General features: G+C 39.1%; 1 protein-coding gene across 10 annotated transcripts in view; it reads left to right on the forward strand.

Annotated features, from left to right (window-relative positions):
* Positions 1–17440, forward strand: part of LOC117873546 (serine/threonine-protein kinase Sgk3) — a 76846-nt gene that overhangs the window by 40133 nt on the left and 19273 nt on the right. For 8 of the 10 annotated variants that reach the window (XM_034763024.1, XM_034763033.1, XM_034763029.1 and 5 more), the window contains 5 exons: positions 3516–3599; positions 7361–7433; positions 8088–8163; positions 14207–14294; positions 16309–16358. In XM_034763024.1, coding sequence (XP_034618915.1) covers positions 3516–3599; positions 7361–7433; positions 8088–8163; positions 14207–14294; positions 16309–16358 — 371 coding nt within the window. Of the gene's footprint in view, positions 1–521; positions 597–1058; positions 1241–3515; positions 3600–7360; positions 7434–8087; positions 8164–14206; positions 14295–16308; positions 16359–17440 lie in introns of those variants that run through there. The other 2 variants (XM_034763032.1, XM_034763034.1) reach the window with 2 other exon arrangements.

The following is a 17440-nucleotide window of genomic DNA, read 5'->3' on the forward strand; positions in this document are numbered from 1 at the left end:
CAGTACTTACTTGTTTTGTTTAATGGTGCAAAGAATCTTACTTAAAATAGGAAGTAAAGTGGTTTTGGGTGGTTTTGTCTTTGCTTCTATGTCTGTTAGGGTATAAAGAATGCATCCTAATGCTTTCTTTCAAAAATGTGATCCGATTCATTGCCCTGTTGTGCAATTTCCTCCTGAAACTGAGAGCTGCTGACTAGCTTGTTCTATGTTTCTAAAGAATTAGTAAATCCAAGGGTGTTTCACTGATGAAAACTAGTGCAAGGTTTATGTCTGTTTTCAGGCTACAGCAGTTATTCTTTTTATCTTCAGAAGGAAAAGAATATTACTTTATGTAGTCAATGTAAATATGCAAGTATATCATGAAGTAACTGTTTTGGGGGGAGTGGAGAAAAGAAAAAGGGTGTTTGGTTAACTTGCAGTTTCGGGGGGTCAGTATGTGTTGGAAGTGTATTTCATGTGATTTTGTAGTTTGAAAGAAGTAGCTCTCTCAAAAGTCTGATCTTCCTACAACAAAATTAACACATTGTACTACCTAAATGTTAATTCTTTACAGACTTGTCAGTGGTTGGACATTTGTCCTGAAATTTCTTGCTGTGGTAAGTTCACTAGTGACAGCACTAGAGTGCACAAGACAATGACAGTCCCCAGAGTTTTAAGCACCAGGTCATGTAGAATTTTTTTTAGGCAGAAAATCAGCTGTAACCTAGAGACCTGTCTCCCTGGGCACTCCTACTTGTGGAGCTGCACCAACATTAGCAACAGTGGGGAAATTTTAGAGAGAAGAGGTGACAGTAGGCACAGTCTAGCCGGGTGAATGTTCCCTATGGAAGCATATTGCTCAGTTTTGCCCTCTTCCACTTTATATCCAGGAATAATTAGCAGCCTGACAAATTATACTTTTTCACAGCAAAGCTTGTGGGTTTGTCATGTATATTTTAGGATTTAATAACACTATCAGCCAAGAAGCGATGGGTGCAGTAAATTTCAATAGTAGACCTGCATCCTCCAGAGCATTTTTATGGCTATTATACTGCATTTATTTTCTCTCCTCTTGCAAACCCATATTGCAGTGACTCTCTGGAGCCCCTGGGCATTGCTCCTTGAGCCTGCAGGAGGGGATTACGAAAAGGAGAGACAGACACACATGAGGAAAGCATTATTGTAAAAACCGTAAGGAAGATGTGGAAGATTCTTGCACTTAGATGTGTAACTTTTCTTGAACTGCTTGAACATCCAGCAGGTGAGAGGATAATGTCTCAAAGGCCTAAGCTTTAGGGATGCCACTCCATTCTATTCCCATTCACCCCACAGGAGTCGAACAGTGTAGTTGCCAGTAGTGTGGACAAAAGTGCATGTTTGCATAATATGGTAGGGGTGTCCTCCTCAGGTAAAAAGATGGTACCAGTTGGTAATGCTTAACACTAGGCTAAACTACCACATATTTGTAGTTTGAGTGTTTTGGCTTTTGTGGTAAGATACAGGAGTTGTTTCCTTAGTAGGGAAGGCAGGAGATGTCTTTTTAGAAGAAAAAGAAACAGCCTGCACTTGACTGGCTGATTTTTTGAATGCCAGAGGCCTCCGCTGCAGGTCTGATGTCGGGGAGTAATCTAAAACAGGGTCCTTTATAGCTGAGGGTTGTTTTCTTCTACCATGATTAATAATTCTTGCTAAGAGGTTTGACTTTTCATTTTAAAAGGGATGAAGTCAGAAGCTGACTTGAACATTACAATGAGAACAGAGATCTGCATGTGCTCCATTTAAAAAATTAGGATTCATGGGAAGAGATCTGGACAATCCATTTGCCCAGCCATTAGTTTTGTGCTTAGCCATAGGAGGGTGGCCCTGTCTAGTGGCAGACACCAGCAAACAAAGGAAAAAGAATACTGTCCCTTTAAAACACCAGCTTCCCTGCTTTGGCCCCTTTATAGATGTGTAAATTAAGACCTGTCTCATCTTGGTTCCCCAGGTGGCTGAGCCTGATCAGGCTCACTTCAGCTGCAGGTAATCAAAGGAAAAGAGTAGTTCTAGCTGACATGGTTAAATCTGTCTGTTTCCCAGGTTAAATCTGCCACCACCCTAGCTTAATGCAGAAATTGCTGGCTCTGCTCTCCCTGTCCCTAATCTAGGGGAGGTAGGGAATAATCCTTCACGTAAATTTCATTGGATCTCCTGGTTACATCGTGGTCTGAGAGTCTCCTGACTTGATTCCCTTCCTGGGGTTGGCTGGAGCAACGAGCAGTCCTGGATTTGGGTAAAGCAGCCACTTTCTAGAATCTTTCAGGCTACAACAGCAGCACCACATCTGGGAGGAGTGAGACTGGGTGTGACTTCCTTCTCTCTCAGAACTGTCTTGCAATTTTTCCTTCCTGTTTTTTCTGTTCCTTGGTGAGCCTAGATGGGGATCCTCCCTTTTCCAGCTGGCAGGCCAGCCAATTTCTCTGGGCTGAAGAAGGTGCTTTGCCTAGCTCCCTTGGAAAATAACTAACTCCTCCCTGCCTGACTTCCAGGGGAGTGTTTATAGCCTATTACACTAACTCATATGCTTTCATTAGTCATGGCAGTGTAAGCATGAATCCATAGATAATACTTCAGAAGAATAATCCTTAACTATAAATAGTAACTGTGGGTGCATCATCTCTCTTCTCCTCTTCGGGAGGTGTCTAATTCTGCTGTTGCGGTTTGAGCATGGTTGAAGCAGAATGGATGGTTATGTAAACAGGTTTAGAGTTTATGCCTTTCTGGAAACGTGAGTGGCAAACACTACTCTTTTTAAATAAATTCTTTGCTAGACTTGATTGTCAACTTTGTCCAATAATGATGCATCCTAAAAACACTTCTAGGCAGTCTAACTCCACAGATACTATCTGCAGAGGAGTTACTCTTACAGATAAGTGATTGCTTACATGTTGAATGTACAGCTTTCTCCCACTTGCCTGTTTTCGTCAAGACATGCTACTCAACAAAAGCTTGGGTCAGGATGATCTTCAGTGACAACCATGTGCTTTTTTTGGGCTAACAGTACTATGAAGGCTTGCTTCCTTTGTATTTGCTTTTAAAACAAATGCATAGATTTAGCTTGTTTATATATTCTTAACTTATAAAGACCTGACTAAATTTCTGTAGAATGAGGCCGCTTTCATTCTTGCATCATTACATTGGACTTGAGGCTTTCCTCATTCTCCACCCGCCCACCACAAAGTGGACCTGTATCAGCGTTTTAGTATCTAGTAGCAAGATGCTTCTGCTGAATGTGTATTCATCTTATGGAGTTTATATAGTAGTTTTACTGATGTTTAAGGCTCCAGTTTAAAACAAAATGAGCATTTTGCAGCTTACAGAAAACAGGATTTGTTAATCTTGGATTAACGCTTATATGAAGTTGTAATAAACAAGTAGCTTAGTGAGAAATATGTTTGTGTGTGTACATACATGCACATATAAGCCCCCCGAAAACAAAACAGGTGGCTTTTCTGAAACAGATTTTTGACATTTACTCTGCCTTTGTGTTCCCATAGGTTTACAAAGTATTGGTCTCCGTTGGTAGAAATGAGTGGTTTGTCTTCAGACGATATGCTGAATTTGATAAACTGTACAACACAGTGAGTAAAATGCATTCTAAAGAGTCACACTAAAATCGCACAAAGGAATGCTTGTTTGCTGTATGGTTTGAATTCATTCCTTTATGGTGTGTAGTTGTGTTCCACATTAAACCATCAGAGACCGTTTTTCACTAGTTTCAACTTTAATAGGATTTAGAGGTGTGGGACTTTGGGGTTTTTTGGGTATGTGGATATTATTGAATAAGTATGTGTGTGGTATTTGATATGTCTTTGTTTAAAGGGGAAAAAAAAGTAATCGCGTTAGAATTGTTTTTGCAAAGAAATAAAGGAAACAAGTGTATAGATAGTTGTACTTCTTTGAAAAACTTGTTTCTTAAAATACACTGCTACCTCGATATAACGCGACCCAATATAATCCGAATTTGGATATAATGCGGTAAAGCAGTGCTCCGGGGGATGGGACTGCGCACTCCGGTGGATCAAAGCAAGTTCACTATAATGCGGTTTCATCTATAACGCGGTAAGATTTTTTGGCTCCCGAGGACGGCGTTCTATTGAGATAGAGGTGTACTTGGAAGTCAGTTAGGAGTTGTCATGATTTCCTGGAGGGGAAGACTTGATCCACCTAAAATAAGCCTTTACAGCTGCAGACTCGTGCAAATTCAGTGGATCTCTTGGGGTTCGTTGCTGGCAGAGGCTGTTACTACTGTACACACTTTTTTCATAGATTCATAGATTCTAGGACTGGAAGGGACCTCGAGAGGTCATAGAGTCCAGTCCCCTGCCCGCATGGCAGGGCAAAATACTGTCTAGACCATCCCTGATAGACATTTATCTAACCTACTCTTAAATATCTCCAGAGATGGAGATTCCACAATCTCCCTAGGCAATTTATTCCAGTGTTTAACCACCCTGACAGTTAGGAACTTTTTCCTAATGTCCAACCTAGACCTCCCTTGCTGCAGTTTAAACCCATTGCTTCTTGTTCTATCCTTAGAGGCTAAGGTGAACAAGTTTTCTCCCTCCTCTTTATGACCCCCTTTTAGATACCTGAAAACTGCTATCATGTCCCCTCTGTCTTCTCTTTTCCAAACTAAACAAACCCAATTCCTTCAGCCTTCCTTCATAGGTCATGTTCTCAAGACCTTTAATCATTCTTGTTGCTCTTCTCTGGACCCTTTCCAATTTCTCCACATCTTTCTTGAAAGGCGGTGCCCAGACTGGACACAATACTCCAGCTGAGGCCTAACCAGAGCAGAGTAGAGTGGAAGAATGACTTCTCGTGTCTTGCTCACAACACACCTGTTAATACATCCCAGAATCATGTTTGCTTTTTTTGCAACAGCATCACACTGTTGCTTGTGGTCCACTATAACCCCTAGATCCCTTTCTGCCGTACTCCTTCCTAGACAGTCTCTTCCCATTCTGTATGTGTGAAACTGATTTTTCCTTCCTAAGTGGAGCACTTTGCATTTGTCTTTGTTAAACTTCATCCGGTTTAACTCAGACCATTTCTCCAATTTGTCCAGATCATTTTGAATTATGACCTTGTCCTCCAAAGCAGTTGCAATCCCTCCCAGTTTGGTATCATCCGCAAACTTAATAAGCGTACTTTCTATGCCAATATCTAAGTCGTTAATGAAGATATTGAACAGAGCCGGTCCCAAAACAGACCCTTGCGGAACCCCAGTCGTTAAGCCTTTCCAGCAGGATTGGGAACCATTAATAACAACTCTCTGAATACGGTTATCCAGCCAGTTATGCACCCACCTTATAGTAGCCCCATCTAAATTGTATTTGCCTAGTTTATCGATAAGAATATCATGTGAGACCGTATCAAATGCCTTACTAAAGTCTAGGTATACCACATCCACAGCTTCTCCCTTATCCACGAGACTCGTTAACCTATTGAAGAAAGCTATCAGATTGGTTTGACATGATTTGTTCTTTACAAATCCATGCTGGCTGTTCCCTATCACCTTACCACCTTCCACTTAGAGGAGAGCAAGCTGGGCCAGTCCTAGGCATGTGCCAATTTTGTTGTTATCCAGGGCCATGCACTTATGGGGACCCTACTGTCTGCACTCTGTCCTAGTATGTACTCCCCTAAAGTCACTGCCTCCAGATCTTACAAGAGGAACTAACACCCCACAGACCCTCAGATACATACATGTGTTAGGAGGTTTGGTTCACAAAACATCAGCTGCTGAAACCACCCTCCTTGGCACCCTCAGTGACATGCACTCTGTTCTGTCCACACACCTTGTTTTACCTAGGTGACTGAAGTCTGCCTGGGATGCCACATGTCATACTTGGCACACCTCTTAGACTACCCATGGGATCAAGGGAGAAAGAAAGTATCCCCTCTTCAGTGGCTGAAGAATGCTAATATAGCCCACCCATCTGGATTGTCAGACAATGTCACTACTGTCATGAAGCGTAGTCTGCCCCAGCCTTTCTAATGCAAGTGTAGGTTCTTAGAGAAATTAGCCAAGGTGAAAGGGACATCTGCCCCAATTTCTCCTGAAAAGAAGGGAAGGAGCTGGACATTCCAAAGGACTCTGCAAACTGCATAGCATGTCAGGGAGGAACGTGAAATGCCAAATGGAGTTGATATTGAAACTTGCCTATGGGGTAACTGGAGAAAGGGACCACCAGCTCTTAAATCAGAGGAGAAGAAATAGTCTCCAAAACAGAGAGAGATGTATCTGCTGCTCCTTTCACAATTTTTAGATGGTGGCTTTTAAACACACGGGCTTTACGGAGATCAAGGAGAATGAATTGGAATGTATTAGTGTCTTTATCTCTACTAAGATTTCTACCATATTATAAACTCCTTAGTTTTCCTTCCTATTCCCTCTATTGTTTGGCCTCCTACATAGTATGAATAAATTCTTTATCTGCAATCCTCTCTGGATGCACTTTTTTCAAATGAGTTCACGCAGTGCCTCTCACAGGCATGTTACCGTTATGAATCCTTTATTGGTGAATTAGTTTGCTCCTCAATAGCTAGGGCAAAGTGTCTGAATTTCAGCCATCCAGCCTAGGGGCTCCTTGCTCCTAGAGATTGCTTTACTGTGGTGTAAACCTGGATCTTGACTTTCAGGCTATACATATACAAGGAGGAGTGACTAAGAAAAGTCTGAGTGTGAACATGGATTTTTCTTCTACCAGGTTATTCTGCAACGCCGAGTGCGTGGAATTTTTGTTTTGTTTTTTAAGTTGTATTTGGATTTGGGCAAAGATTCACTCTCACAAGCCAGTCTCTTCTTTGAATAGGTCTGTCTGCTGCAGTGACAGCATCCAATCCCTGGAAGGTTGTAGGTGTTTGGAAATGCATTGGGCTCCAAGGGCTTCTATCATTAGAGACCTATCCACTGAGTTTGTCAATACTTGTCTTCCTAGCCAGAAGACAGCTACTTTGTGGGGGAGGGGAGGGAAAAAAAGCAAACTGGGCCAGAGGAGGCAATGTAATAAAGAACATTTCTAATAACAATAGATGCTAAAAGCCCTACTTGCAACAAGGTTGAACTTGTCTTCTAACCAGGTTACAAATAGTAATACACTGGTAAATGGAGCCTAGACAATTTGTTTATATGCAGGTCAGCCTTCTGTCTCCACACTCCCCTTTGTACTAATCCCAACAAAGACAATATTAAGGGCAGAAAAAGTGATGCTAGTAGTCTGAAGTCCAAACTTTCTGCAAATTGAGAGTAAAATATGCCTACATCAAGCAATTATTTATAGGATTTGCCTTGGAGTCCAAATATCTAAGTATGCATATGGTGTTTATTTTTTAGCTGAAGAAACAATTTCCCACTATGAACCTGAAGATTCCAGCTAAAAGAATATTTGGAGACAATTTTGATCCAGGTAGACTATGACTTGGTTATTATTCCTTTATTTTGTTCTTTATTTTGAATTTAATCCATCTGGCTTGCACAGAATTAAGCTTAGATCGATATAACAAGGACTGCAATCCTGTAGTAGGCCTTTCCTTACTACTGAACCAAAGTAAACATTTGTTTAGTTTCAGGTTAGGTTAGCTCTTTTGTGCAAGACAAACTACATCAAAAGTGGAGAGAGAAATAAAGATTTTAAAATATCTTTGGTAATGGTTACATGTTGATGCCTGCTTATAGAGTAGGTCTGTCGCTGTTGGATTTTGTCACTGACTTCAGTGCTAGCAGGATCAGGGCCAGTGTGCTCTCCAATATAAAATCTAGGCCATTGTGACTGCACACTCTGAATTCTTGTCGCATGCAAGATCTGTTGGGCTGAGTAAATTTTTGCTTTTTAAAATGTATAATAAAATGAAAGTTATATAGAGACTGGGGCTCCTATTCTTTCCCATTTCATATTTTTTCTATACAAAATCCTCATGCGTAAGCCCAATTATATTCAGACGCTTTTTTTCTGTTAACTAACTTCCATTAAAGTAATGTAAAAAATGCAAAATTAAAAACTTGTTTTGCCATGAATTCATTGAATGATTCTTTCTAATTACACTTTTCCCTTCTTCCCCAGATTTTATTAAACAGAGACGAGCAGGACTGAATGAATTCATTCAAAATTTAGTTAGACAGCCAGAGCTATGCAACCAGTAAGTAGTTCCTCTTCTCTTTTGTTTTGGCTATTTAAATGACACGTGATACATTCCAAAAATATATGACTGATTGACTTTAAATACTCTTTAGTTGGGTACAAAATGTGTTATCTATGGTAAATGTTATAATAGAGACAAGGTGAGGTAATAGCTTTTAATGAACCATCTTCTGTTGGGGGAAAAGACAAGCTTTCGAGCTGCACAGAGGTGTTCTTCAGGTGACCTCTGTGCAGCTCGAAAGCTCTCTTCCCTCAACAAAGTGATCCATTAAAAGTTATTACTTCACCCACGTTGTTTCTCATTTCCTGGGACCAACTCAACTACAACAGCACAGCAAACAACTTAGAGAATTTTTCACTTGACCAGACTGAGTTATCTCTAAGATAGATCCAAAGTGATGCAATTGTCATGTAAACACTTGGCTTGCTTTCTTAAGTCTTTTCTGCATACAAACTTGCCACCCTTTTAATTAAACACTAATTTAGCTAAACCAGTACAAATCCCATGAGAACACTTACCTGAAATGCCACTCTTAAACCAAAGTTATTTTAAACCTACTCCTAATCAATTTAAATTAAACCAAAATAAATGTCCCCCCCGGTCTTCAGCGTTGCTTTAATTAAGTCTGTGTAAAATCATACCTCTAGTTTAAATGATGCAAATCTGAATATAAACAAACCCTTAGTATATTTAGATTTCTGCTTTCATTCACTTACTCTACTTAATTTGCCAATCTGCAATACCCATGGAATGTTCTGCTTTTAGATCGGAAACAACCATTCTTAAATGGGGAACATTGCCACAATTTGCAGCATGCATCAGATGCTCTTTTTCTGCTTCATGAACTGCTTTGAGGCCTCATAAACCTGAAACATGTACTTCTTTTTATCAAAAGCATTCTGCATACTCTTCCTAATGACAAGTTGAAAAAGCTTATAGACACAACAGAAAATCTTTGTCATGGAACAATTTTCTAGTAAAAGAAAAAGTGTTGGATCATAGTGGATCATACCACTGTCCTCAGCTGCGAAACAATGAAGAGTAATTCTCAAATAACAGATTATGTTTCAACAATTATTCTTTCTCATGTATTAAACAGGAGAACTTCTTTACAATATTTTTAGTAGTCCACAGACTTTTTTCCTACTCCTGGTTCTTTAAGTATACAGCTGTGAAACATTTCAATTAACAGCTTTTTATATGTACTTTTTTCCAAAGCCGGACACTGGACTGTTTTAACATGAGGTTCATAAACTTTTCTTTGAGCATAGGAACAGATGTTTTTTCCTTGAATCTGATCTGAAAAGCTCAAGAAGATTTAACAGTACATAAATTAGATTTTAATCTATTTTAAGTACTTCAAGCTAGCACTAACTATTCCAGTCCAGTGAAGACCAGTATAAATATGAAGTCCATTATTAGAAATTGAAGATTTTAAGGTTTACTATTCCTTCCCTTCCCCAATAGCTAGTTGTCTAATTAGAAATGTATTTAATGAACAAACAGAGAATAAAGGCTTAGTCCTGTGCTCATTAAAGTAAACAACTATTTCTGTGGGAGAAGGATCAAGCTGTTGTCTTTGTAGTGTAGTACAGAATGGGATTGAAATGCATTTATTCCAGGTGGTTTTTTTTTTTCTTGCAGTGCAGGGATTATTAAAATATTAGATTTAAAATTTCACTATATCGCTATTTGCTGTTGTTTTTAAAATACATTTTAAGCCTCTTTTTTGTGAATGACCACAATGAATCATACTGATTTATATAAAAGTCCACAGCCTTAGTTTTGTCTACCAATCAATATTAGTAACAGACAAAAATCAAGCCTTTAGTGAAGTTCTTGTAAAATCCATTCCCATTGGAAACTAACTATTAAAGGGGGGAAATGACCACTGTGTCCTTACAAATGGCCTCCTAAACAAACTTATTTTCTAGACACTATTTCCTTAACCTGCTACGTGTACACTCAATTAAGTAGATTAGTAACATGAAATGAATTAGTATGGGATGGGGGATATATAGAAAAAATGTTGAGTACTGTGTGTGCACTCCAATAAACTTTCTGTAGCTCTTATCTGCTACACCACATGATGCATTAAGACAAGTGCTAGGTGGTTGTACTACCAGTCCTGCTTTGGCAAACCGTACTGGTGTTGCTGGGAAATGTGGAGAATTTTTTCTGTTTCAGTGGGTCCTTATCTTAGGTCTGCAATTTGTCCTTTGACTCTTTTGTATCAAAAGCAAATCTTCATGCTAACGCATATGAGCCAACCAATTATTGTAAAGCAGGTTAGAAAGATACTTGCAAGAAATTCCATAGTGGTCAATTGTGGATCTTCCTGTGAAGTCAGGTACTAGCCTCCATTGTCAAAGATGGGATTCCGAGCTAGATGGACCATTGGTTTGAGCTAGTATGGTAGTTCCTATGTGGATTAGCTTTAGACTCCAAATTTTTACTGTTTGCTTCATTTTAGAGAGAATTTTCTCTCCTCCACAGACTATAGGTACCTTGCAGAAAAGCTTCAGAAAAGATGGAGAATATGAACTAACATTTCTGTCTTGCTGATTCCTAATCTAGAATAGGAGGCTAGGAATTCTCTTGTTAATACAGTTGAGCTCTAATCCATTGAGCAGCTCTTTAAGTCCTGCCATCCTCCCCCTCAGCTGTAGGCCTTTACTGAAAAGATAATACGTGCAATTGTCTATCAGAACACCCTTTTAAGAAGCAGCTTAAAACCAAGTGCATAAAATAGAATGCATTAAAGACTTAGCATAGTTTAAAAATAATTCTAGTAGCTCCTTGAGGAAAACTAAACATAGCATAACTCCGCTAGGTGACTTTTATGATGGCAGTGTCCTCTGTATTAAATAAACTGCCAGTTTCTGCAGTGAGAGACATGAACAGTAGTCATTCTAGAAAAGAAATTGGGTCCTTATGGTTCCAACATCAACTAAGAAAAACAAATATAACACCACTAGATTACAGGATCCCAGTCTTTAGTTTTTCCTGCTTTCACATAGTTGTGGTCTGTCGTCATCTTCTCCACCACTAAGCCTTAGTGCTTCAGGCCTGTGTTTTCTAAAACACCACAAATTGGTGTACCACTTTTTCACTAAAAAGCAACAGAGGGTCCTGTGGCACCTTTAAGACTAACAGAAGTATTGGGAGCATAAGCTTTCGTGGGTAAGAACCTCACTTCTTCAGATGCAAGTAATGGAAATTTCCAGAGGCAGGTATAAATCAGTATGGAGATAACTAGGTTAGTTCAATCAGGGAGGGTGAGGTGCTCTGCTAGCAGTTGAGGTGTGAACACCAAGGGAGGAGAAACTGCTTCTGTAATTGGATAGCCATTCACAGTCTTTGTTTAATCCTGATCTGATGGTGTCAAATTTGCAAATGAACTGGAGCTCAGCAGTTTCTCTTTGGAGTCTGGTCCTGAAGTTTTTTTGCTGTAAGATGGCTACCTTTACATCTGCTATTGTGTGGCCAGGGAGGTTGAAGTGTTCTCTTACAGGTTTTTGTATATTGCCATTCCTGATATCTGAAGCATTGTATTCAAATAGGGTTTATTTCAAGCTGTGGGGTATCATCATTGGCAGTAAAAGTAATATTTTTTTCTGCAAAACACTTTTTCGTAAGTATTGGGCTTGACATGTAGATAGCAGAAGGCCAGTCTATTACTGAACGCAGGGATTTCTTTACATTGAGACTTGACAATACAAAACAAGTGCCGTTAAAATACACGATTCTACCAATATGCATTGGGGAAAAGAAATTATATAATACCACTTATCACCCAAGATGTGCTTTAGAATACAAATAATGTCAGTTCATTCTATATACGGTAATAAGTTCTCATTAATTTTAGAAAACTGTAAATGACACACTGATACTGAAGGTGTTAGAAAGGAAATTGGTTTTCCTGTGGTATTTCACAAGACAACAACCAATTACAAACATTGGTGGAGGAAGTGGAAAGCTTAATTCCGATTAGCATAGTTGAAATAGTCTCACTGAACACCTCCTGCAATCTTTTCATGTTCATTTATATTTTAATAGGGCAAGTCATTGCAAGTGGAAAAATTGTATATACTGCATATGTTGGTGTACATGCTCAGTTAAACAGAGGCTACATCTACACTGAGCTAGGAGTGTGTTTCCCTGTTTGCATGGAGAAAGTAAATAAGAAAGTGTTATTTACTCCTCATACTACAAGAACTAGGGGGCCACCAAATGAAATTAATAGGCAGCAGGTTTAAAACAAACAAAAGGAAGTATTTCTTCATACAACACAGAGTCAACCTGTGGAACTCTTTGCCAGAGAATGTTGAAGGCCAAGACTATAACAGGGTGTGACGGGTTGAACTCCCTCTGGGATGCAACCTGTTGTACTGGGCTTTCACTGAGCCCTGCCTGCTCCACCAGCCTGGATTCCCTCTCCCTGTTTTGCTGAATTAGGCTCTCCGGCCTCTTGTAGCGCGCACACACTGTATTGCGGACTTATAAATTGGGGACTTGTAATGTAGGTAGTTCACTCTCTACGTCTACACTACAAATTACGGGTACAATTTCCAGCTCATATTTGTGCTAGCTCCCATCTGCGCTAGCACACTAAAAATAGCATAGCTGGGGGTAGCATGGGCAGTGGCAGCATGGGTTAGCTGTGCTGAATACATACCCAGAGGATTCAGGTGGGTTTGTACTCTGCACAGGTAGCCCCGTGCTACTGCTACCCATTCCACTATTGCTATGCTACTATTTTTAGTGCACTAGCTCAGATGAGAGGTAGAACAGGTATGTCTAAGAACAAAAGAACAGTCATACTGGGTCAGATCATTGGTCCATCTAGCCCAGTATCTACTCTTCTGACAGTGACCAATGCCAGGTGCTTCAGAGGGAATGAACAAAACAGGTAACCATCAAGTGATCCATCCCATGTCCCCCATTCCCAGCTTCTGGCAAACAAAGGCTGGGGACACTTCAGAGCATGGTTTTGCATCCCTGCCTATCCTGGCTAATAGGTCCATCAATGGCTATCTTCCATGAAGTTATCTAGTTCTTTTTTTTAACCCTGTGTGACGTTATACCCTATATTCTTCATAGAAATTGGTTATGATATGAATATGGCATAACTAAGACATGCGTTATGCAAGTTGGCTCATGTAAGATATCATTGGAAAGGTTATAATTTACTGAATGTGGTTATCCAATTTGTATGGATGTATTATTTTTGTATCTGAAGTTAGGGATATGGACTATGTAACAATTACAACTGTATGTGTATTTGGGAGACACCCAGCAGACACTTGGCCATCACAGCCTTGATGGGCCATTAGGAAGAAACAATGAGACTGGGAAGATACTAATCTTTCTCCTTCCTGAGAGGTGTCCTGGGATGTAGCTGTGACACTACAAAGTCAAGTGATAATGTCACCTGATGCAAAATACCACCTTGGACACTGATGGTACTTTTCCTCTCTAGGGAGATGGGGATCAAACAAAGGTTTCCTGCCTTAGATAAATCCTTTTTAAGGCTGGGAAGGGGGTTGATCTGGACTCTGCTTTGTTCTGTGTGCTATCACTTAAAATCTGCCTTTTATGGTTAATAAATTTGTTCTGTTTATTATTAAACTCAGTTTGTGCAATTTCTAACTTGGGGGGAGAAGAAGTTGTGCATCTCTCTTCACATTGAGGGAGGGTGAATTTTGGTGAGCTTGCACTGTGCAGATCTTTCTATACAGTGCAAGACAGTATTATTTTGGGTTTATTCCCCAAAAGTGGTGTGCATGTGAGTGCTGGGAGAATTCTCTCACACACAGCTGAATTCAGTCTGTGTCTGCAGCTGGGTGTGGCCCTACCTGTGTGTGTGTGTGCGCGCGCGCTACAAGAGGCTGGAGTCAACCAATTTGTTGGAAGGGTTTTTGTTCTTTACCAGATGCATAATATGATGGTGAACGTGAAAAAAATTCTTCTTCTGTAGTAATGAGTTGCAAATTCGTTTAGGTTACTAATGTCCTAATAGGTTTAATTATATTTCTAGCCCGGATGTCAGAGCATTTCTTCAGATGGACAATCCAAAGCATCAGTCAGATCCATCTGAAGATGAGGATGAAAGGAGCAATCAAAAGGTAACAGTCAGCTAGAATGGAGTAGAACAGTAATCATGCACTTTTGAACAAACTGTAACTACATGAGGGCAATTTCATATGTATTGTAACTTTCAACAAAATAAGTTGTTCCCCAACGGGTTCCTCCCTGTTCCTTTCCAATAAGGTTACTCAGTTTTTCCCTAAAATATAAACTGCAAAGACAAGTGTTAACAATCTGTTTTCCCCATTTGTTAGGGGCTGGAAGGGCTGGGCTCAGGTTACAGTTCATGTGACATCACTGTTTAGGTCCTCCAAAGACCTTGCCAGAGACATCCAGAAAAGAGAAGGCTAGGAGGATCAGATATTTAAATGCTTAATAACTAAAAAAGGAGACTCTAAGTTGAAAAATATTTGAAGCCATTTTTATAGTAGCGCAAAGAAAAAATAACTTCGGTTCACAGTTCACCTTTTACACTGCGAGGTTTCAAACCTCAATCTCTTACTAAAGCCACTATATTGGGTTTAGAATTGTACTAAGTCTCTGTCTATTTAGGAGCCTCTGTCTTAAGAACTTCTAGTTATAATGTCCTACTATAAAAATTGGTAGAAAAAAAAATTGTCTTGCTGGGTAGAATAACAGAATAATTATTTTAATCCGTTCTGTGTGTCTCATGTCCCAATAGTCAAGGGTTCTTCGCATGCAAAAGTCATTTAACACTCTTGCGGTCTGCTCCAACTCCCACAAAAGTCATTTTTTTCCCAATACGCTTCTCTGGGCACTGAATCTTCTATTGTGCATTAATTAATAAGCTTTCCTGGGTCCTAATTGACAAGATCAGTTTCCTGATGTAGTTTTCAGTGCTGAACATTTGAAGTTACTGAGTCTTCTAAATCTACAAATCTTGTATAATTATTTCTTTCTACACTGTTCCTTACTTTTAGACTCTCTACCTTTCACCTCTTTGGAGGTAGAAGAATTAATTAAATTTACAATCGCACTTTGTTACATTTTTAATAGAAATTAGGGCTTCCATTTTTTAATTTCTCAGACTTTAATGGAAATCTTAAAATCAATAAAAGTTGTGGTGACAAATGTAACTTAAAATCTCAATAATGGATGTATGTTTTCAACTTAATTTTCCATCCATCATAAAATACAATAGGCACTAATCATAAATGGAATATCTTATATTTTCTCCTTAAATGTTCATCATATTCCTAGTTAACATTCTTCTGCTCTGTCATGGTTCAGATGTCCTATAAATTTTAAAAAATAAAATAAAATTGGGAAAATTGATCAGAATATTGGCAATTTATTCCAGCGTTTTACCACCTAACAAAAAGCTTTTTCCTAACGTCCAATCTAAACTGCCCTGGCTTCAGTTTAAGCCCATTGCTTCTTGGGGTATCCACAGAGGTTAAAGAGGGAAGAGATTGGAAATTGGAAGAGCTTCTCCCTCTCCCTGTAATTTATATGCTGTGGGGGAGGGAGGTGTATGAGCATTGGCAACATCCCTGCAGTTACTGGAATTGGAATAATTAACCTTGTGTGTCGGATTATCAAAGGTTGACAACAGCCTTTACACACAATGTCTTTAACTGGTCCTGCATAAGCAGTGTTTATTTTGATAATATATTGGCAAGAGTGTAGTGGATTTAAAAAATTAAATAAATATTCCAGGAATATTCTCTGGATAAAACAATGTCCAAAATTTAACCTATTTTGAAATTAAGTTACTTGTTAAAAAGGCTGAGACTTAAAATTCTGTTCATAACCTTGCCATCTGTATTGGAACATAAGATTATATTACCTTTATACTTTGACACTGTCTGTATAACCCTTCCCGTTAACTCTTCTGATATTTTAACTTTATAAATATATTTAAAAATACTATATAGAAAATAATGAGAAATATAAATGTAGAGATGGTTTGAGCTAATTGAATATTTTGCAATGAATATTAGCTGAAGGATAAGAGATGGGATTTCCTTTTAATGGGTAATCAAATCTAAACTGATCTGAAGCTTGCTTTTTTTTTTTTCCTTCCTACAGCTAAACTCTACCTCACAGAATATCAACCTGGGACCATCTGGAAATCCTCAGTATGTTTTAGTTAAATATAAACCAAAAGTTAGACACACTTTAATTGCTAACTATATGAAATGTCCTCCAGATACGTGCCTTTATTTGCTACTTTGTGCAACTTGAGAGAAGCAAAGGTTCTAACTCGGCATTAAGTAAATATTATCATGCACATTAGTTGTATGCTGTGTGATTTTAGCATAATCAGCAGATTCTTTACCAGTAGTGTACCCCAAACAAATCTGAGATGTCGTGATGTCTATAGAAATAGTTTACCCCATTTAAACAATAGAAGGAATATATAAATGTTCTTAGGTTGGGAGAGTGTATCTTTGAAATATGCAAACGACCTGCCTCCCCTTTCCACCTCAGAGCGCTACTAGCAGGGTTGCTGCAATCCTGCAGACAGAGACCCCCTTACAGATTTTTCTTTCTATTCTTCTCCCGCCCCCTCTTCTCTTATCTAACAGGTTTTGTAACCTACTAAGTTTCAAACACGAGTGGGACAGATGATGATGTTATGCAGGCAAGATAACTGCTCCTCTTTGGAACGCCATAGCTGCAGTTTTAAAATGTACCCCAACAAACAAACAAACAGTTCAAACCCCAAAGCTTGTACAGAATTGCAGTTTGTTCTATCCCCCTATTATATGACTGAGGGAAGAGTTGTGGGGACAGAATTTGCCCATAGCAACCCTCACACAGCCCTGAGGAGCCCCATTGTCTCCCTTTCCATTTTTTTAGGCCCTGGTTTGCAATTGTTACTTTTCCCGTTCTTCCTTCACTAGAAGAATTTGGTTTGAAGTCTATCCATGGCTTGTCTTAATTGCCCAAAAGACTCCTGAGGGGGGAAAAAATGCCCACTCAGCAGTTTCCAGCCTCTCTTAGCCTAGAGAGCAAAAGGGTTGTTTCTTCATTGTTCAAGAAGAACAGATTTTGGTCTGAAGATTTATGTAGAACCACTATATAGATCAAATCAAGTCAACTTGTGTTAATGTAAACTTGTGTTTAATGTCAAACTTCTACAGTATAGTATAAGGAACTATATTATGTTGATATGAAAAACTGGCTCATGCAATCAGTATGTCTTTCCTCTCCTTCT

This window comes from Trachemys scripta, chromosome 2 (genome assembly GCF_013100865.1).
Source record: "Trachemys scripta elegans isolate TJP31775 chromosome 2, CAS_Tse_1.0, whole genome shotgun sequence".
Classification (NCBI taxonomy): Eukaryota; Metazoa; Chordata; order Testudines; family Emydidae; genus Trachemys; species Trachemys scripta.